Below are 21,486 nucleotides of genomic sequence, written 5' to 3' on the forward strand. Positions count from 1 at the left end.
AACTTATCAACACATTATACATGTATCATCCAGTCGTTCTATAGATGCGAAGACGTTTTAAACTCGTTTTCGCTTTTCCCTGGCTACGATCCGAATCCCTACGTTTTTCAACAGCGTATAATCAAAACAGCAGGAGGGGAAAAAAGGGAGAAATACCGGAACGATCGTCTTCTGTGACCGCATCTAAATATCCCATCCTAGCATCACGTAACGAACCAATTAAATTAGCGCCAAATTTGTAGAGAGCCATTTTAAACACTGTACATTTCGATCTCTGCCCGAATTAAAAGCATGAAACTCGGGGAGTCATCCACTTGTGATCCTGAAGATGCTCAAAACAAAAAAGAAAAAAAAAAGAGAGAGAAAAAGACCCGTTGCAACAAAAGAACAAGGAACATTCTCGCACGACTACCAGCGATACTTTTTTAATCTGATTCAAAATGGCACACGGAATCCGTGTGGTGCTGTGACCTCGAGTCCACACGAGCCGAATATTTTGCGTATTTTTTTATGCTACGACGATACAACAGGTAGTGTAATAAAGCGTAACGTTTTCTCGTGAAGCAAAAAAAAAAGAAAAAAAACAAGAATGCAAACCGAGCGACGACCAAGCACGCGTACTTTTACTCGGGGACCCTCGAGACATTTGAATCTGTTAGTTACGATTTCTATTCGAGTGTTTATTATGCAAAGAGATGAAGAGAAAATGGATAAGACTTATTAAGGAGAAAATTTAACTAATGTTTGCGAAAAAACGGACGATATCTTTTCTTGTTGACCCTTTGATGCACGGGACCGTTAAAATTCGGATTCTAATCGAATATTATTGTTGCATTTAGAAAATTTAATACGAAGAGATACATTTTTTGTTAATCGATCGTTTTTTTCTATTTTCTTTTTTTTATGTAAGTAGTTTTGTTACGAAAACGCCACTCTCCGTGTTACGTTGTAATTGAAGGAAATAATCTGACGTTGGAACCCACAGTGCTTCAAAGGGTTAAATGTGTGTTACAATGATGATGGCTATGACGAGTGAGTGGAGTATGTCATGAGAATAAAACGTCGATAGCGAGCGTTTAAGAAGCGCGATGAGACTATTTGAATAGTACGGAGTTAGTTGGTTGAGTAGCGGTGATAATAATCGGAGCAGTTGATTATTCCTCATTCGAATCACACTTTTTTCGCTAGCATTTCTCCTGTTCGATGTACACGTAACTCGCGTGATAAACTTGTTAAAGCGTTCACGAACTATTCGAACTGTACGAAGTATAAAGGTTTCTATAGTGCGTGCCGAGAAAGACTGTAACAGTTTGCATTTAGACAGTTGCAAATTGTTCCGGTAGTATCGTTATATTTTCCCATTTGTTTCCGTTGAACCGCGGTCATTTTATGAACGAGCATTCATCATTCGTAGGATAAAGAAATTTAATCGGTCTTCTCGATTGAAAAATCCATAGTTTCTCGAAAGTTAGGTAAACATTTAATTATCAAGGATTCAGTGTTACTGTTCGACCATATAAAATTAAATAGATACATAAGATTATTATTACGATGAACGATTAGTGCTCGATCCTATTTTTGACGGTATTTGTTTCAGAGTTTTAGTTTCCTTTTTTTTTTTAAGAAATAATCAATCGTGAGCGCGTTAAATCCGTAAAAGATATGCATGCACAAGTAGCTTGTTCCAATGGGGAAGTAAGAGAAGAGAGTTTAGAGATATACGAGAAAGAAAAAGTATTTAAAGTGATCTTCAATAGCTGCTTCCCTGGGTACCACGTATAATAGGAAAGGCCTAGTTAACGATATTTAAAATAATGCCTAAAATAAAAAAAAGAAAAAAAAAAGTAAACTCGAGGATACATCTATTTACGAGTACTTCTGCACAATATAATGCGCAATAACGAATACATCCGTAGGATGTATATTTTTAATAATTTGAAATTCTCGCGATTATACAGGATACAGTAGATACATAGTCGTAGAGTTCTGAGAACGAAAGAGAGAAAAGATACACGCGCCTACTAGTGATTAATATTTCTTATAAGAAACGACGCAAAAGCTGATCCCTCGTAGTCGCAAAGAAAGGGCTAATAGTAATCTTGTTTTTGAGTATTCGAGACCCACCGTTCGTCGTCTTGGACGTGTTTCTTTTTTGCCCTCCTACCCTTCCCTTCGCGTTCTTCTTTCCTTTTACAATCTTTAGTTCTACTTTCGTCTTACGACTGTTCTGTTATTAAACGATACTACTGTTTTTTGCCTGCTATGACTATAATTATAATATATGGAAAATTATATGTAAACGAATATAAATACTATAAATATTGGAGAAATCATTCTCTCTCGTGATACTCCTTTCACCCGTCTCTGATATTTTTATCGCTAAACTTGACAGTTTTTAAACGAGACAAATGTGAATTCGAATGTACCTCCATTAAAGCAATTATTCAAAACTGTGCTAGATGGCGGACCGAATGATTATCGCGATTGTCCCCTCGTGCTCGCACGCACGCGGCACCGTTACGAAAATCCCGCCAATTTGACAAAGGTGTCACGTGTCCGTCGCGTTCCTCGTGACACTTTAAACCGGTAAAAGACCTTCGCTCTTTTAGTTCTTTATCGTATCCTCGTCGCTCGATTCGTCGTCTATTCAGTGTCCCACTCGAGGAGGTTCGTCTCGTGATATCGAGCTGGGACGGTGTATCGCCGATTTAATAAGGTGTAGACCCGCGCGCGTCGCGTCCACATTGTCGCCCCGAATAAACTCCGTTCGAGTCGTGTCTAACCTCTCAAAACGGTAAAGGACCTTTTGGTCTTTACTTCTTTAAACGCGGTGATAGAGTGGTTGAAAGGTGAGTACCACTCGAGCGGTGCCGGAAGAGACGCGAGGACGTACCAGAGAAGGGGGTTGCCCGGGCCTGCCTTTATGCCGTAACAACGAGAGACTACTCCAGAGGGCAGGAAGCACAAAGGTGAGGGCGACTCCGTGACTATCGCTGAATCTTCCACGGTAATTATTTTTAAACACGTCCTGAAGATACGGATCTTTAGTGGCTCTAGCACCGAACGGCCGAGTAAACTTCTCGCATCTCCGTAGCCTAACTAAATAACAGGACTAATTAGGCCGTAGCCGTGCTTTCTAGCAAGTTGCGGTGTATCGTGTTGATAATTAGTTTTTTCTCTTCGTTCTTTCCTTCGCTCTTGACAACCACTGTCATTCGTTTGACTCGCGTTGTTCGTTCGAATAGTTCGTTGCGATCGACTGAAACGAGAAGTAGAAGCGTTCCAAAAAAGTGACAGATTATTTCAGTTTAACGGTTGAGGAACGTAGAAAAAGAAAGGATAATTGTATCATTTGACTTCTTTTCAGACTTGTACAGGTGGCGAACGTTCGAAGTCCATAGCATTCGAGTCATAAAGTAACGTATGTAAGTATTAACATTGTTGGTTAGAACTTAAATATCTTGTAACGTTTACTGTCTCAGTTTCTTCATTGTAATAATTGACAATAGGATAGTACTCGACCGTTTATTTTCCACGTTAGCGTCCTCTTGGAAGACGTAACAATGAAAAAGGTTTTACCCTTACTTATATCTTTATCGACGCTTCGAACAAATAAATATTTTCTTATCGTTTAAAGAAATTGCCGCGAGAAATGTCGGTAACGTACAATTTTTCTGCCACCCTCCCAGCATTCTATATTTCTTACTTTCCTCGCGTCTTCCCTTTCCTTTGTTCGTTCGTCTCTGTCGGTCTTTTGATCGTCGAGCTTCCCGGTCTTGTCGCCAGCTTTCCAGCAGCGCGCTTTCATAGTGTGCAAATCGAATCAGAACGCCCCCGCAGGGTCGTCGACAATGTTATTTGTTAGCGGAAGTGTCGTAGTAACCGGAGGTTGAAATGAGGCCAGATTGCCCAGGGTGATCAAGTTAAACGGCACGTGGGCAGTAATGCTGTTCCCTCCACCGCGAATATCCTGCGCTTGTCGATCCTGATCCTTCCTCTTGTTCTCCAGATTTCAACGGGACCAACACCGCAGTCATCTTAACTCCCTTATGTATTCTGCAAGTCGTTGGTATACCGATTAATACCGGTAGAAGCGGATCTGTAAAGCGATTATGCGCGATTTTTAAAATAAATATCTTTAAGCCGTTTCACGCGTACATCCAAGGCATGTAAAGTAAGTTCCTTTTATAATTATTCGAATTAAGTATCAGTAAGTCGATCTGAGGTGTTTCATCGTGTTGTAGATTGGATTTGCCAAAGTCTACGAAGGAAGAATCGTAAATTGCGTCCTCGGCAATGTCGAATTCACTATACCGAGTCACGGGTACGCGTGAATCGTGACGCAACGAGAGAACAAGGAGCGGACAATAGTATAACGTTTGATCGGAAGTGAAATGTCAAGCTAAAGAGCGGTAAAGAGGCTCAAGCGCATCGTGTTCGATGAACAGCACCCAACCGTTAGCCTAACAAGCTGTCAAGACGTCGCCGCGTGTCAGTCCACGGGTCTCTGCGAACCCTCCGAATAAATCTACCGGGACCCAGCTTCCACCCCCCATCCTGTACGCCACAGTAACCAGAACTACTGCTGCTTCTAAACCGCTGCTTGCAAACTTTTAACCCTCTGAATGCTCTAACTCCTCGGATTACAATTCTCCACGCGTTTGATCGCTTTCAACCTAAGTAAGTCTGGAAAAATCCTTAATTATATTTACTTTATCGTAACTGCTCGTAATCAAAGATAATATTTAAAACGTTATAACGTTATTCCGAACAAAAGCGTTTGGGATTTGATAAAGAATGTTCCTTTCGATCTTTGATCTTTTTCGTCAATGTATCAAAGGTTGTAAACGATTATAAACGTTTATTGATTTTTCGTGAAGGGAGGCATTCATAGATTTTATCTTCTTGGTAAAGTAATTTAATTTGCTCGAATTACTACATGGGCGCAGGGGCTGCTCCGTATGTACGATAATTTTCTTCCCTTTTATGTACCCATGACATATTGTTTCGCGTTATACACTTCACTACTTGTAATAGATTCAATTTACTGTATGATTTGAGTTTGTCGATCACTTTTGAAGATAGGTAAACTAATATTGAAATTAATAGCCTTGAGATGCTGGATGGTCGAAGCTTGTGACACTGATTTTAATAAAGCTTTAAAGTTTTCCAATAATGATAAATTATGTTTAATTGAAAACTATGTTATGGCCTGTTTCTCGAAAGATCAAAAGTTTGCCGATTTTACTCTAATATTTGTCTGTATTTACAATGTAAATACTCAGACGGAATTACAGACCATCGTTAGGTGTGGTGATTCAGTCAGTCGACTTTCGGATAGTGTACGAGTAACACGTTCCGAAATTCAGTTCGGCAAAATTGTGCAATTTTCCCATCAGCATCTCAACCACGCAAAATCAGATTAGTCATTAACGAATTCACTTCGTTACATCGTTCACGTTACCTTGTTAGTACGTAACGGAAGTTATCTTAAAATATGTGGAACGTAATTAAAATTTGTAAAACCTAGCAGGAGATATGCTGATTATAATAATTAAGCTGTCCCCAGTGGCGTGTAGTCTATTTAAATCAAACTAACATTGTGTTCCGCGTCGAATATAATCTGACTGTAACAGATATTTCGCGATCTATAGCCAAGTGTTAGCCAAAATAGATCTAACTTAATAATAATGCAATCCCTTAGGTAATGTAATATAAGCTCTGCATCAACGTATCTGCATCAGCGAGACAAAGTCATTGAGGCGGATGATCCTGCGTCGAGCAGTGTATACAATTAACATTAAGGTTGACCTCATCATTATTCGCATTAGGTCGATAGAGACTCGCGTAGAGGGAGTAAGAGACAAAGTGGGATACGCCGGCAGGTAGATTCGGGGCGATCCTAGCGTTTAGCGGGATGCGACATCCTCTGCTGCGCATATCGGTGCCGAACCCCTATGACGGAAAATAATGAAAGTAATGGGAACACGCCCACTACATTTAGTCCGCTCAGCTACCCCCCTCGGCTTCGACTCCGTCACCCCTTCCTCGCCCCTTGTCTTCTTGTTACCTACACCACTGTTCCACCCTCTAGGGGGTTTCTAGGTTCTCTGTACTTGCCGCCTTGTTCATTCTCATCCGTCGTAGGCTCTATTGGCTATTGTACCTGCCACTTCATTGTCCTTTATTTCATTATTTTCGTCGCATTCCCGGTCCTCCATTTACCCAGCAAGGGGTGCGTGTGAATCTTCCCCCTTTATTTATAGTACCTTAATAACAGACGTCTTAACGAAATGTAATAAACGTCATAAATGGCCTGCTACGATGTTATTAGTTTACGACATACTTAATTTCTTTTTTTCTCTCTTCTTTCATTGACGTTATTGACGCGAAACAGAGCGCATTTTTAAGTAATATCGCGGACAAAAGATTTATTCGTGAGTCGGCATCAAAGAAAACGTTTTGCATGGGGACTTTAAGATCGACGGAGGCGCGTTGAAAAGGCGTTGGTACCATAAACTGAATGTGACGGAGGATATGGTGTTAGGGGCGTGATAGAAGTTAACTTTCATCTTTTGAATTTCTGGAAGTATTGCCTTACTACAGTATGGAAGGTTTTTCTTCTATAATATTGTATTGCGTGCAAGCGTCTCACCATCCAACTCTTTGTAATCATTCGCGAATAATCGAAAGAATACGCTATACGAGTTTGCCGGTTTCTTTTTTCTGCCGCAAAACACCATGATCCATCGTACATCTGAGAATGTGTACCGTGATTTCGCCTCGATAATATGATTAGAGACCACTGTCTCTCTCCGAACCGTTGCCTCCTCCTCCAGTTCTTCAGCTCTGCCTCTCTCTATCCTTCCTCTCAGTTATCGATGCGTGTGCGTGCATGTCTGTTGGACTGTCCTTTTCATCCGCCCCCACGAATCTCTGGCGTTGCAAGGGGATGAGAACGCCGACACTTCCACCCTCTCCCTATGTACACGCTTCTGAACCGCGATGGAGAGAGAGAGAGAGAGAGAGAGAAAGAGGGAGAGAGTAGCTCCGTTCACTGGCTCTGATCCCTCGCAATTACTTCCCATTATCTGGGTATTAGGATTCACCCCAACTGGAAGCACGACGTGCTCCACAGACTCCGCCTATACCTCCGTGCTCCGCCGGAAATGCTCTGCCTCTGTCTAACGGCAATATCCTTTTCTTTCCAGACATGATCGCAGCCTCTAACGTACGGCAACAGGTAGTAAAGACGTCGCGGCAAGTCGTTGCTCTTCACACCGTCGATTCGAATATCGACCTTTGGATCGGCTGGTCCATTTTACCCTTCACAACTCTGATACTGGTGAGACTTGTCATATCATGTTGAATATCGTTGATCAAATTCTATTGAACGACGCATAATTAGATAGCTTCGTATAGAAACTCTATAAGAAAGTTCGAGATCAGGAGTTGAAATATGATTCACGATTTAATTATCCAGGGGTCGTATTCGATCGTGTCGTTGGGAATTAAGCCGGGATTAATTGTTTCTTTAGCTCGTGAAGCGCTTTAAGCCTCGAAAGTGTCCTAAACGATGGGCAGAAAATGTCAGAGTGCTAATTAACTGATCGACAGTGTTGTGCGAAGGGCAGTCTTGTCGTTTCTGATCCGCGACGAGCCCTAAATACCAAATGTAATGTATCTCTGTTGGTAGTAGAAATGTGCATCAAATTAGTGAAAGTTGCTTCACTGTTTGTTTTCTTATAAATTCTCGTTCTTATTATTTATAAAAGAGGTGTAGATGAATATAGAATTTTAAAAGGAGATTGTTTGTACAAAATAGAAAAATGATTTTCGTTAGGAAGATTCTGAAGAAGGACTAAAAATCTAAAAATGGATTTGTGTCTAATTTATCCTTTGATCATTTCAAATTATCGTGATTCCTTTTAATAGCGGTGATGAAGGGGTATAATTAAGGAGAGGGGAAAGTGATACACCGCGTTACATCATGACATTTTAATCCCAACTTGAACCACAAGCTAACTTTCTACTTTGCTATAAAAAGTGACACGAAACGGACTAGCTTTATTATGGCATTTCGCTATAAAAAGTGTCGGAAGAGATCGACTAGAGTCAATTACACGTTTACACTTTCCACATCGTTCGATACCTTTCCTCCTTTATCTTACACTGTTTTACGTTTGTATTTTACAATTTTAATTTAGCGAATCACAAATATCTTCTCGACACACCGAAAGTACCGTTCACGTTTACTACACTCGATCATTTCCTTCACTGATCACCGATTCCTCGTTAATTAAAAATTGAGAGATGGAAAGGAGCAATTTCTCCTTACAGTTTTGTCCTTTGCACGTCGTACACAGTTTGCTGTACTATTCCAGTCTCCGTTGCAGAGATTTTTGTTTCCAGTTTCTGTACAATTCATTTGTCTTAACCCTTGGCCAGGCTTATATCATAGTTTCATCATTTCTTAAACGGAAATACCGAAACTCAGAGCATAAACTCCTCAAAGAAGCGTAGCAAATTCAGATCCCAAACTTCACAATGAATTGCACTGAAAATTTCTCTCCAGATCACTAAGGATTTCCATACGTTCACAATATTGAAACAACGATCGCACGTATGAATACTCAATCAAAATCTTGAGAAAAATTCAAGTAATTCTCGATGGCATATGAATCCTTTAATATGGTTCACTTTTCACGAGCACAACGTTCCAGAATTTTTGCCGGCAAAACTGAACGTTCCCGTGTAAAATAGTAACACTTCATCCTTGGATCGTTTCATTTCAGCGATGTTGACGTTGAATCGTTTGCCCGTGTTGCGGTTGAAGGGACAAGCTAACCGAATGGGGGTGCGTGATCTGGTGGAAACTCGTCGGGGAACCAGATCGTCTGGAGACGTGGACATTGGTAGTCCGCGTTGGCGATGGTGTCTCGTCGCCCAGAACGTCGATCTCGTCGTCGTCGGAGTCCACGGGTGCGTCACTGCTCGCCCGTGATTCCCGGCCACCGTTCAGCGAGAAATCCACTGGTCGTTCTGTGAACAATTTAGTTCTTCGTTATTGCGAGAATCTAAACGATCGCGTCTCATACAATCAACTCGTTCAACGCGTCTTCAGTAATTTTCTAAGTTTACACTTCTCCATTCCTCCTCTTAAACGCGTAGCTTCCGTTACGCATCGTTATTACACATTTTCCTAAGAATTTCCATTCAAGTTTCACTCGCATTCGATGCGTCCCGCAATTTCCTGTAACTCAATTTCGCGCAAACCTTATCTTCATTATGGAACATAATGAGTAATCGCGCTTAATGAATTGATGGTCACGATATACTCCTCTGTTTATGGAACAATTTGTACGCGAATTCCACTATTGCCGACGAGGCTGACTTTGTGGTTTGCTTCGCGCAAATCGACGATCGCCAGCAGCATTTTTCTGAACAGATAAACCGAAATCGAGGCTCGATAGCTGTGACGCAGCGACGGAGCTTAAAACGTTAATGGAACGATACGAAAACGATCTAAAACGGGAGAAATTTTACCGCAGGAAATTTTGAACATTAGCTGCACGAGTTCTACGCGGGGAATGTAGATATGCGGTCGGTAGATTTCAGGTACCTATTTCAACAAATAGAGTAGGAAACTTTAAATTGAATTCCTCGTTGAAATCTCAAAGCGTGGAAAAAAAGTGATAACATTCAAGAAAGAGAATCGAAGTCCAGAACTAGGTAATTAAATCTCGTACTAAACGAATATTATCCGCGTTAAAATGTTCGTCTCCTATAAAATAATCCCTTTATATTTTAAAATTTGTTCTCCATACTAATTCCACTTCTGCTAGTTCCATCAATTCCCTCGACGTCAAATTTTTTCTACACACCCCTAGAAACGTATTCTATATCCTTCATCCCTCGAACTTAATCGCATGCAACGATCATTAAAAAAAAAACAGCTCATAAAAAAATAACTCTAATCGTAGGAGACTTCGCCAATGATTCTCTTATCTGGTGGTCAGAAAATCGGCTGATCAAATTGGGTCAGATATATGCCGATACACAACTAAGGGTCCTCAACGGTGGCCCTCGGTGGCGAGCAATCGTGAATGTAGGTCTGGCCGAGCACTTAGCTGATAATTGACTAATTTTCTCCAAGACCGAATCGAGAAGACAAGAGGTAAGAACGGAGGGTTGTAAGAAGGGGGGAGAGGATGAGACAGAGAGAGAAATAAAGAGGGGTGGTGGCGTGACTCCGCGTTTCACTCCTTAGACGGTATCCCGTTCGAGTCTCCAGACGACGAGGCGGTCTCGTCTTCTACGTGCTTTCCACCCCTTACAACCCCCTTCTTCCTTACTGCCAAGGAGATGTCGACTAACTTCGTTAGCCCTCCCAACCGTACGAAGCCATCTTGGCTACCGAGACGGGGAACTTGCCGAAGGTTAGGAGTAGATGCGGTGTAAGTCGCCGGGGGTGAGTTAGGATCGCGCCCTCTGGCTCAGGAGGGTGATCATTTCGCCGGAGGAACGGCGTGCTTCGAAAAGTGTGCTCTCGGGGTCCTTTACGATTTAAAATAGGCAACGATAACCCTTTGAACAAGCGTAGAAGCGTCCGTTTGATTTTGATCATGGAACATTATTAGCGAAATAAGAAAGAAAGGAAGAAAAATGGTATAATCTGCGATGTTGTTACCAATGACTTGATTTTACATATCTCTGAATTGCTTCAAAATTTTTTTTTTATGGACAAGGGGGGCGAAGGAGCATTTTCGTTTACGAATATTAACGTTACAGCTTTAAATCGATTCACGCGAGCAATCGGATTCGATTATTCCCAGATCACGGCATTTACTACATTATACATGCGCCGATCGTGCACCATTGTACGACGGAAAGCTGTGTGCGGGTGTACAAAAGCGATACAGTTATCGGCTATTAATTATTGCTCGATCTGTTCGAGCGACGCTGTTGTTCCTTCGTGTTGTCAGTATTCTAATTCCATATTCGTACGATCCGCTTGAGAAATATATAACAGCTCAAAATTATTTCCCGAATCGGCGGGATCGTTCGCGTGTTGCGCGAGAGCGGCGGAAATCTGTCTCGAGGTAAAAATTTGTTTCTTCGTTGAAAGGTATTACGCTATTAAAAAAGTGGTGCCTAAATTTGAACGTTAAAATTTACCCCTGAATATCTCTCGTGATTTAATATCGACGCTTAATGAAATTAAACGATTTTACACGAAATTTTTTCATCCCAAGGGTGCACCTTTCGAAAGTCGATCGATTAATCCCTCGAAAAAGTGTATTGAATTTTATTCCTCATTATAATAACGCTTCCGTTATATCGTAAATTCTCTCTACCATCGCTTCTCCCGTTTCTCTCTCGAATCTCCCTCCTTCTAATTAAGAAATATAAAGCTGACACGTAATCGTAGAAGTCGAGGCCTCCAACGCGGTCCAATAGGAGCGATAATAAGTTTAAACGGGAACACGAATTGCGGGGGATTCTACGGCAAAAAGCAGTCATTATCTATGCAACGGTAGTTAATCATTATAGTTGCTGCTACCTCGGTTATGGTCTGGTTAGTTAACTAAAGTTGCGTAATTTATTGCCAGCCGAATTTTGGTTGCATTATATGGTCCATTAGCATGATAACAGGGAACTATTTGACGTACACGGAAATTCCGTCATGCTGCCCGCGCTCGATTGCAAATTGATAATCACAATTACGAAGTTTATACTAATAATGATTTAATTGCGATACACAAGCCGCGATCTACTTTCCGCCACGATTATTACTTTCCTGCTGGCTACGACGGGGCCAATTACGCGACGCGAAATCGTCGCTGATCCGATCGATTGTTCCTGGATAATGCGTGATTTTTCCCTTTTCCTTTCTTTTTCGTACCGTACGATCGTCGTCGTTCTTTAATCGATAGAGAGTCCTTTCGAATTTTCCGCTCGTTCGGCTCGCAGAAATTTTGTCAATCAAATGAATTCCACGAATGAAAAAGAGATTTTATCGAAATACAAGCGGATTATAAAAGGCGACCATTCATTATGGCGATCATTGAATACAAAAGCATAAATGAGACGATTACTCGAGGTCCTGCTGCGTCTCGAAATGAAATCTCTGCAGTACTTGTTTAATCGTTCTTTGCTTCTTTAATCATCTAACAATTAGCTTATCGTTTTTAATTCTTTTCCAGGGATATTGGATAGCGTCCGAGATTCTTTTTGTCTTGCGGAATTACAGGTCTGATTTATGAGCAACTAATTACATAGGACGTATCGTGTCGTTAGTCCGAGATAATTAATCCGAAGCAACGCGAACAGCCGCATCTGTACGCGGCACGCTGTTTATCGAAAAGTCGATACGCGTGTTTAGTGGTAATTACGCATTGTGACGCGTATTGCGAAACTGCATAGGCTCCTGGGATCGGAATTAAACTGCTTGCGTTACCGACGAGAGACGCGCGAAAATTGTAAGCGTCATCCAGTTCGCGATACGAGACCAACTTTCCATTTACCGACTACAACTCTTTCCAAAAGCACGTTCGCCTGACTAATCGCCTGTTTAGAAGTTAACCCGGTTCGAATTCTGGTGCGAAGCTGAGCGAATATTCGATTAAGGTGATCGGCTTCAGGAGATTTCTAATAATTAACATAATTCCGCTACTTCGAGTTTAGCGATAATCCAGTGTCACGTCACCGACACGGGTATCAAATTTAGCAGGATCGAAGAAGAATCGTACGTAAATTCTATTCGTAATCAGGGGTGGATTTTCTTGTCGTTAGCTGGTTGAAAAAGAAAAAAGAGGAATGCATCGCTCACCAGCCGGTGATGTAACCGATACGGATTGACCGGTGCATTGCTGATTGGAATTCTGATTGCCGTTGCTTCCCGCGCTGGTGCTCAATTTCCTCAATTGTTTCTTGTGCTTCATCCGTCGGTTTTGAAACCACGTTTTCACTTGCGTTTCCGAGAGGTGAAGGGCCGCCGCAAGCTCGACCCTTTCCGGCGTACTTAGGTACCTCTGCACCTCGAATCTAGCTTCCAAACCCGCTAATTGTTGGTCACTGAACACCTAAATGATACAAAGATTCAAATACTTTCTGGTAAACCGAACTTGGCTTCAATCACGCTTCTAACGTGTAAACATTTCTGTGTACATGCTATTCTGTTTTCTTTAATTATTAGCATTATTGTAGTAATTGTCGAACTTGGAGTAGGAGTTCTCAAACTGGGTGCCACGATAATAATAATTAATTTTCACTAAGATTTAGCAAGTAGAATCCGTGTTTATAACATGGCAACAGACTGCATACTTAAGCATACAGACTGGGGCGAAATAAGTTCGAGAACCGTTGACTTACGGGATCAAGAGATTATCTTTGGTTCAGATTATTTAATGTGGAAATAAATTTGAGCGAAATTAAAATTCCGATAGAGATTTTTACCGTAATCTGAAAGCGCACGGAGTGAGGGTGCTTCCAAGTTCTGAAGGAATTCTAGATCCGTCTGATGAATGGTCACAAGTGACAATAATTTCTCGACTTTCAATTTAAGAGCTGAAACCTCGTTTTAATTTACAGATGGCGGAACACTCTGGCAGACAACGGTGGAAGAGTGGAAATAGGAGTTAGAAGCTTCACTCACTGTTCGCGCCTTCCGTCGACGGCAATGCTTCAAGGCCGCAAGTTCACTAACCCCCGGCACCACACCGACCCCCATCGCGGTGTTACCGAAAAGTGGTCCCAGGAAGAAAGCTGCCGTAGGCGGTGCTGATGGATAGCCGGGCAACAAGCTGGCGAACTGCTGGTATTGTTGATGCTGTACTCCGTGATTCGACGTCAGATGTTGATGGTGGAGTTGGTGATGAGAATGCGGCGGAGCAGTGCCACGACTCAGGATGTCCTCGATCAAAAACGAAGTTCTGCTGGCGGATGTTCCGTTCTGACCTGGCTGAGCCTGTTGTTGCTGGCAAGTCGACTGCATTTTTCTAACAATAACCTGTCTTTAACTTTCACCGTTGAAGTCTGTAGCTCGTTACATAATTAACGAACGATATCACAAGTCTTCTTTACAGCACTTCGTTCATTTCTGTTGGCACTGTTTGTCGCTTGACGTACGGCACGATTTTCCTTCCTCGCGTTCCTCTAGAGGATTGCTCGAAAGATAGTCGAATATTCGGATCTCTAGTATTCGTGGCAGTCCATTCAGGATCGTCAATTGGTCCACTTGTGTTCGTATAAAGTCAACGAACGTCGTTCGGAAAGTATAAAAAGGATAGCTTGGACCATCTGCTATATAAACACCATGTTACTTGATTTCTTCTTAATAAATCCAGTCTGCCGTAACTGTAACCAGATGATCGATACAACAAACACCATTAGCCCGCTTCTCGGTTTGCAGTGTCATCCGTAAAAGAATTCCAATGTTCACCACCTTCTTACACTCTGCGCTCCCCTAAAAAGAAACACACCTGATGACTCTCCGCTTTCAGTGTTTCGAAATCTCCATTACCACCAAATCTTTCACCAGACACACCGATTCGTACGACCTGGGGATCTCCGTCCGCGTCCACTCCATAACACAATCCGCACGCTGCGTCCGGGCGACAAACGTGCTACCCTCGATCAATCCTACCGCGGTGGCAGCCGCGCTCGCGTGGCTTGCGGAACAAGGTAACACACTTCGCAGCTCCGCGAACGGAAAATCGTTTTGGCGCGTTTCAGGGTGGCCGGCGAAACTCTAATTGAATCGAGCTCGGGCCAGCTGTAGAAAGGAAGAGTCAGAGCAAAAGGCAGGGCGACGCAGCGACGTCCGGCCGTCGACGTTTAGGGAGTATCGGTGCGCGATTCAAGACGATTCAAACACCCACCCCCTCGTCCCCGTCCGTCCCGCGGGCGCACACCCGCGCGCGATCATCTCCACCCTCGGCCGCTCCAAATGGTCAAGAAGAGCAAAGCCAGGAAGCGGATATCGCGGGGCTCGAGTCACGCAGGCATTGGTCGGCGTCGCGACGCCGGCCGCCGCGGCGGTTGGACGCCCCGTGCACACGGGGCGGCGCCATCCGCGCCGTTTCCATGGACACGAGGGTTTCGTCGCCGTTTCTGGCTGGATCGCGGCGGATCTCTCACCCCCTTCGCGAAACCAACCCCTGTTGGATCTGCTCGTTGAATGAGAAAGGGTGGAGAGGTGTTGGGGGAGGAGGAGGAGGAGGCGAGAAAGGAGAGAGTCCTTCTGTACCCGTGGTTCCCCATGTTGTTGCGCATTCACATCGACTGCACGATAACGGTGTTCACGCGTGTACTTTTGAGGTAGCTTTCCCTACCGCTTAAATTGTATTTCTTTTGCCTTCGTTTTGTTTGTCCTTTCTTTTTTTTTCCTACTCTTGTACCGTTCTCTTGGTTCGACCGTTGGGAGTAGCCGGTTGAGAACGATTTCGAGGTATTTCTGTGAACATTTTAGGGGTTGTTTCGTTTATTTCATTCGACTTATATTTCTTTTTTCTATCGCAGTGGAATTTGTTTTAATGGAAGTGTGATGTGTTTTTTGTACTCTCTAATTGTTATGTCATTATAGTCACGTAATTCAGTTGTTACGTTGGTTCACCTTCTTTCCTTAACACTCGTGTCTCGTCCGTATTGTAACGTCGAGCAATATCTCCTCTGAAGGTTCACGGATGGCGTTTAACGTTGACTTTTCTACTTAATTCTCCGCGCATTCGTTCGCGTTATTTCGCTCGTCTGCCGCACGAGTTATTTGCAACAATCACTTCCATTAGCGTGCACTGTATCGTAAGCGTGCCTGTTATTTATTTTCATCGTTCGGTCCGTATCGTTTTTCATGGAAAACGAATTAATTCCCTCGCTAGAGAAGAGGAAGTATTTCAATCCGTCCGTTTTGTTTGTTGTGTTTCGCCATGGCATTCTTCCCTTGCCCTCTTTATATTCTTTACCCCTCCCGCCCCTTTTTTTTCGCTATTTCATCAGTATTGATCCTTGGTACTCGTCAAGGTACACGAGAGCTTTTCGCAAGTCAATACATCTGTATCGAATCTTGAAAGGGTGGAGAATGCGGATCAGGAGAAGCAGGAGCGCCGGATTAGATTACTTATCGGGCGATGTATACACCACGTTCAAAATGGACCGGTATTGGTGCGCACATCCGTGTTCCTCGTCCTCTCTGTGCCTGGCGGAGGCTACCTTCCGATCGACTGGGTTATTATGGCATCGCGAAACCGTTTCCGGCGGATGCCAACACAATTTTTTTTCCCCGAGACGTTCCTTCCTCCGTTTGCGACCCTTAATTGCCACCATCGCGTCGTCGGATCTTTTAACGAATTTCCCAGGCTTCTTCCCTTCCACTTTTTTTCTTTCTTTAAACACATAATTGAATCACTGAAAACTCTCTCGAGTTAAATGTAACTTACGACAAAAATCGTGCGCATACTAAACATTTCTGACCGCTCAATTATTACTGTAACAATTCATCGTTACTCGTACTCGCATAAATTGCTAGCCACCGTTGTCACAGCCACGTCAAATTATCCTTTCCATAGGACTACAGCCATTTTATTCGTTTGATCGGTTAAAAAAAAAGATAATCATTTCAGTCGTAGCTGTTTAGTAAAACGCACGAGTAATGGCTGAGCGCAATCATCCGTGGAGCCTGAGCTGGTGTATTCATCCCTTGTGTTAGAGGGCCTCTCTCTACTTGGTCGGCGGCGGCGGAAGGGAGAGGAGGCGCGTGCCGGCATTTAGACGGGGTTGCTTCCGCGATTATTGAGTAAATTAACGTCACGGTAATTGTGTTACCGACGCGTGTCCATTCATCCGTCCCGTCGGGTCCCTCGCTGCGGCCCCGCAATCTAGACGCAACCAGCTCTCGGTGTCGACGTCAAAATCCAAAAACACATCCGCGAGCTCCACGCTGACGAAACCGCGCACAGCCCTCGAACGTCCCGGGAACCGCTCCCGACGTCGGCTACCGCGCTCTAAACAAACTCCCCGGGGACTTGTTAGACGAAAAATGAGCAACCACCGCGGGATCACGTTAGATGGTAATCGGCTGCGACTATCGCGCATCGTTTGGTACGTCTGATCGTTATCGTTGAGCATTTCTCAGGACAGTTTCCTTAGTCGCGGCAGAGTTGTTGAAAGAAGTCAAGAATTGTTAAATTCGCTTTATTAGCACGGGGATTGTTACTTGGTAAAACAATACAGAATTGTCAGAGCGAGTTGAAAGACTGTAAATATAGTAGAAATATATTTGTTTTTTATTTGGTGCCTCAGTTTCGTACTACATCGCATTCTGGTTTGTAACAAGCATTGTCTGTAGGAAATATTTATAAGAGTAGAATATAATTGTTAATTAATTAGTAAAGTATAATCTACCTTAACCGCTGAATCTAGTGTACGCGAACTCCCTGAAGATTAATTAGATAAACATGACATGGTTGTTAGTTACGATCCTCCAGACAGTAATTACGAATAGATTTAAAAGTCGATCACGATAAGTTTTATATTTAGGAGAGGAATTTTAAAAGCGGTAGAGCGAAGTAACGACTCGTTTATTTATATACTTTATCTCGTTGCTACCTCAGTTTTTCATCTCGTGATAATAATTCTGCTGTAACATTTGTAATGATATTTTATTATAAAAATATTGACATTTACATCAGCTATATGATTATAAATACATTCGCAACGCATAAACAAAATATTATTATTGAGGATAATACCTCGTGAATCGTGATTAACTTAAATTAACATCATCGAATCAGATAACTAAGGGTGACAAAATTTTATTAAAATAGTTGATCTGTTCTATGGTTCCTCAAGTACTCGTATCTCCGTTTATCGTCTTGAGAAACGGCGATGAGTGATTCAGAACATTCTTACGCGTTGTACAGCTTCTAATAAATGCTAGCCAAGGCAGCTGATACGAAGCAAGGTAACAATCTTTTTAATTCGTCTTTTGTTTTTTTTTTATCGACTAGACAGAAGATTCGCAGACGAACGGAAGCTTCAAATTTCACCGCTGTCGGGGGCTCTTTTGTAGAAGGCTCGCGAGAAGCTGGCCGGACCTTGAGAACCGCAGAAGAAATATCCACGGCGCCAAAAGACAAAGATCGTCAGGCATACAGGGATGGCGAGCAACAGACCGAGTAACATCCCTATCAGGATGGTGGCGTCTTTCTCCGGACGTGCTCCGTTCAGGTCCAAACAGCGAAGCGTTCGATTGGACAACGATAGCAGAGTTTTCCCAGCGTGCTCCGGCGGTGTCGCGCAGGTGAGCGAATTGATGCTATCATCCATCAACTTGGTCAAGTACTTCGGTACTATCGTGCCAATCTGCAAAGTGCAACACTGTTTATCAGTGCGTCTATCCTATTTTTTTATGATACTAGTGAGCACAACGATTATGTAATATGGTACATGTAACTCAGGCTTTGTGCAGGTTTAATTATTGTGAGCTTCCGCGATAGGCTCTATAGTTTTACTTCCCCGGCTTGAAGATACTAGAAATATCATTCTTTTACACTGAACAACTTGCATTCTGAATGTAATTATAACTTGATACAATGATAAAGTGACCAGATGTCCCACATTTGGGTTTCTTGTACCAAAATTTCATTATTGCAAAAAGTACACAGTTGAATTCCAATATTTAGTACAAACTTTGAGAATTTTTTAATTACTACATGTTTTGCCATGTTAGCTAAAAACCGATAGTTTTTTTCGTTTTAAACATGGTCAGTTTGATGCTGGATTTCTGCCCAATTAAAAAAATAGCTCAGTTCAATTTAATTTATAATATTCGACAAAAAAATAAGAGATAGTAAAAAGAGAATGGTTTGAAAAGTTAGCATATGATGGATTTACAAATTGGTATCGTCTGGGACAGCAGATCCGATCGGTTCGATTGGGGGCTCGCGATTCAAACGGATGCGGACCGTGTATTTCGTGATTGCCAGAACTTACCAGATATTGATTATCGCAATCGCAGCTCCATTTGTTGTTCATCAGATCCAATTCTTCGAGCCAGTCCCACCTTGCTACGAATAACTGAGGCAAATATCGCAGCGCGTTATCCGATAAATCGAGTTTCTTTATCGGCGGCCACAGCGACGCCCCAGACGACGACTATAATCATTTCGTATATAATAATACACTTAATGCAGTCTAAACAGCTTCTCTTAAACTCGAGCCAACAATTATTTCACAGTGAAAGAATGAAAATTAACATTCTAATCGGTCTTCAAAATCTAATGCGTAATCGAAGATTATTAGGATCTGCTTTCGAACAATGAGAATTACCTCTGTGGTAAGAGCGTACTCGTCGATCGACTCTAATTTTGGACAATTTTGCACTCGAAGGTGTTCGAGCACCGGCATGTCTGAAAAGGCCCCCTTTCCGACAATCGTCAAATGAGGCATGCAGCAGAGGCTTAACTCTTTCAGCTTGGGCATGCGTGGGAACGGGTGCATATGATTGATGATTTGAATCGGATTTTCATCCAAGTAAAGAATCCTCAGATTCGATGCCCTTTCAAGTATAATCGGTGGAGATGTCAATTGATTCCCGCTCAAGTCCAGCTTTTTAAGGTACCTAAATTAATGTTAATTTAATTAAATGTTTATCATTCACGAAATCTTGCGACAAATAACTTTCTGTGTTGCAAAATTTCTTCCTAGAGTAGTATACGTGTAGTATATCTATAATATGCATTGATATCTATCATTTCTTATCGTTATAATGTGACGTATCGAATCAGTTTCTGTTGTTACATTTTTATACTTTCGTCAAACCGTTAACTGAGATACTTACTTGGACGAGGAAAAGTCCGAGAGCGTTTTCAAGCTACAATAACTCAGGTCAAGTTCTTCCAGAAATGGAAGAGAGTTGATTGCCAAGGTGGTACGCCTGTCGATTGTAGAAAACAAATTCCCGGAAACATTCAGCGTTTTTAGGTTCGGCATGTGTTCGAAAAAATCTTGATGTAACGAGCGGATCATATTATGAGACAAATTTAAGACCACCAACTTTGCTAACGGTTCGTAGGCTGTTTTTGAAAACTTCCCCTGGAAAATCGACGAATTTCAATTAGTCGTTGAATCGAAATTCGTCTAATTTGTTGGGAGATAACAGTATTATTTAAACTTAATATCAAGGTATTCGTAACAATTTATATTATCCTCATAGACTTCTTCAGACACCGTTTCTGTGATCAGTTTCAATATTTCATTCACCGTGAACAGTACAGATTTATTCGAATAGCTTAACTTCAATTTCTGTTACCGCTATTTAGTAATAAATGTCAGAAAGATATAAAATAGATATTAACATTGGTTATAATTTATCTTGTCGTTGTTCAAACTTACCTAAGAACTAGTGTCTTAAGATAACAATTATGACTAACGCAAGATTACACGGATCATCGTATCATCGATCCAATTAAATGGCCACAATAGAATAAAAGGTTGCAACATAATAGTAAGGATTTCAAAAAATTCAATTATTTAAAAGCCCTGATTTTCAATATTATCTAATATTATCACATGCATGGTTCATCATTTACCTCGAACACTGCAGGTGACAAAATATCTCCCGTAAGTTCGTTCTGACTCAAATCCAATTCAGTGAGATTAATCAACGGTTTGAACGCCCTGTTATCGATTTTTATGATCTGGTTCTCTCGTAAGGACAATTTCCAAACTTCCACTCTCGGTAAAGGTGTCACATGAACGAGCAGGTTTTTCTTGAACGATATCTCCTTTATGGTTCTGTTCGGCCATTGATAATTGTCAAGAAGGTTCGTCAAATTTCTGTTACCGCAGTCTATGATTCCGTCTAATGGAAAAGCAAACGTTCAATTGTAAATTTCTGCTGCTTGATAGTTAATATCGTAACGTATTTAAGGGCGAGCTACCTGTGCAACTGCATACGGTACACATGTTTGGAACATCTGCCTTCTTCGTTTTCGAACCATTTTCCGGATCTAACGGGGTCGTAAGCGTTCGAAATACGGGAACGTCTGCTTTGGCCACTTCTAGACATTCAACTGTCGAAAGGGCGAATACAAAAATCACTAACAGCCAGTAATCCATGATCTCTTTTTTTGCGAGATCTGCACCAGTAGACCTTTACGCTGAGAACTGAAAACGGTGTTTCTATATTAAACTGATTACTTCTGATAAGGGAACCGATGATAAGATACCGTGAGCCGGCATTACTCATTGTGTTGGACCGGTAAATTCTTTTTATTTCCTTTATTCTGTTCGTACCCGTTCAAAAGAAAATTCACCGACACAACTCCAATTTCGAGTTGGTACAGGATTATCGAATTTTACTTTCTCTTATTCTCTTGTCTTACAGTGATTACACATAATTAAAGTAATCAATGTATCACAATAAAACATAATTATAGAATTAAATATCGAGGGTAGTTATCTTCATTCGATTATATATAGCATACA

The 21,486-nt window shown here is 41.9% G+C and overlaps 2 protein-coding genes across 2 annotated transcripts; both read right to left on the reverse strand.

Annotated features, from left to right (window-relative positions):
* Positions 1-8,773: 8,773 nt before the first annotated feature.
* Positions 8,774-14,183, reverse strand: Bsh (brain-specific homeobox). Its single transcript, XM_076897831.1, has 3 exons — positions 13,658-14,183; positions 12,833-13,085; positions 8,774-9,042 (listed from the first exon to the last, which is right to left on the reverse strand). The coding sequence occupies exons 1-3, from the start codon at positions 13,994-13,996 to the stop codon at positions 8,792-8,794; spliced, it is 843 nt and encodes a 280-aa protein (XP_076753946.1). The 5' UTR covers positions 13,997-14,183; the 3' UTR covers positions 8,774-8,791.
* A 3,785-nt stretch (positions 14,184-17,968) lies between these two features.
* Positions 17,969-21,117, reverse strand: LOC143425400 (tsukushi). The gene is made up of 6 exons (XM_076898143.1): positions 20,940-21,117; positions 20,589-20,860; positions 19,838-20,091; positions 19,327-19,618; positions 18,991-19,152; positions 17,969-18,360 (listed from the first exon to the last, which is right to left on the reverse strand). Exons 1-6 carry the CDS (start codon positions 21,115-21,117, stop codon positions 18,034-18,036), a joined length of 1,485 nt encoding a protein of 494 aa, XP_076754258.1. The 3' UTR covers positions 17,969-18,033.
* Between the last annotated feature and the right edge of the window lie 369 nt (positions 21,118-21,486).

The sequence above is a fragment of the Xylocopa sonorina genome, chromosome 7 (genome assembly GCF_050948175.1).
Source record: "Xylocopa sonorina isolate GNS202 chromosome 7, iyXylSono1_principal, whole genome shotgun sequence".
NCBI lineage: Eukaryota > Metazoa > Arthropoda > Insecta > Hymenoptera > Apidae > Xylocopa > Xylocopa sonorina.

What these genes read in the sequence shown, in the direction of transcription:
- LOC143425400 (XM_076898143.1), bottom strand. Translation starts at nt 21,117, where the DNA reads ATGGATTACTGGCTGTTAGTGATTTTTGTATTCGCCCTTTCGACAGTT. An exon ending in TCGGACTTTTCCTCGTCCAA is followed by an intron (nt 19,619 to 19,837) that starts GTAAGTATCTCA and finishes ACATTAATTTAG; the next exon opens with GTACCTTAAAAAGCTGGACT. An exon ending in ATTGCGATAATCAATATCTG is followed by an intron (nt 18,361 to 18,990) that starts GTAAGTTCTGGC and finishes TGCACTTTGCAG; the next exon opens with ATTGGCACGATAGTACCGAA.
- Bsh (XM_076897831.1), bottom strand. Translation starts at nt 13,996, where the DNA reads ATGCAGTCGACTTGCCAGCAACAACAGGCTCAGCCAGGTCAGAACGGA. An exon ending in GTCGACGGAAGGCGCGAACA is followed by an intron (nt 13,086 to 13,657) that starts GTGAGTGAAGCT and finishes TGTATCATTTAG; the next exon opens with GTGTTCAGTGACCAACAATT. An exon ending in ATCGGTTACATCACCGGCTG is followed by an intron (nt 9,043 to 12,832) that starts GTGAGCGATGCA and finishes AATTGTTCACAG; the next exon opens with AACGACCAGTGGATTTCTCG.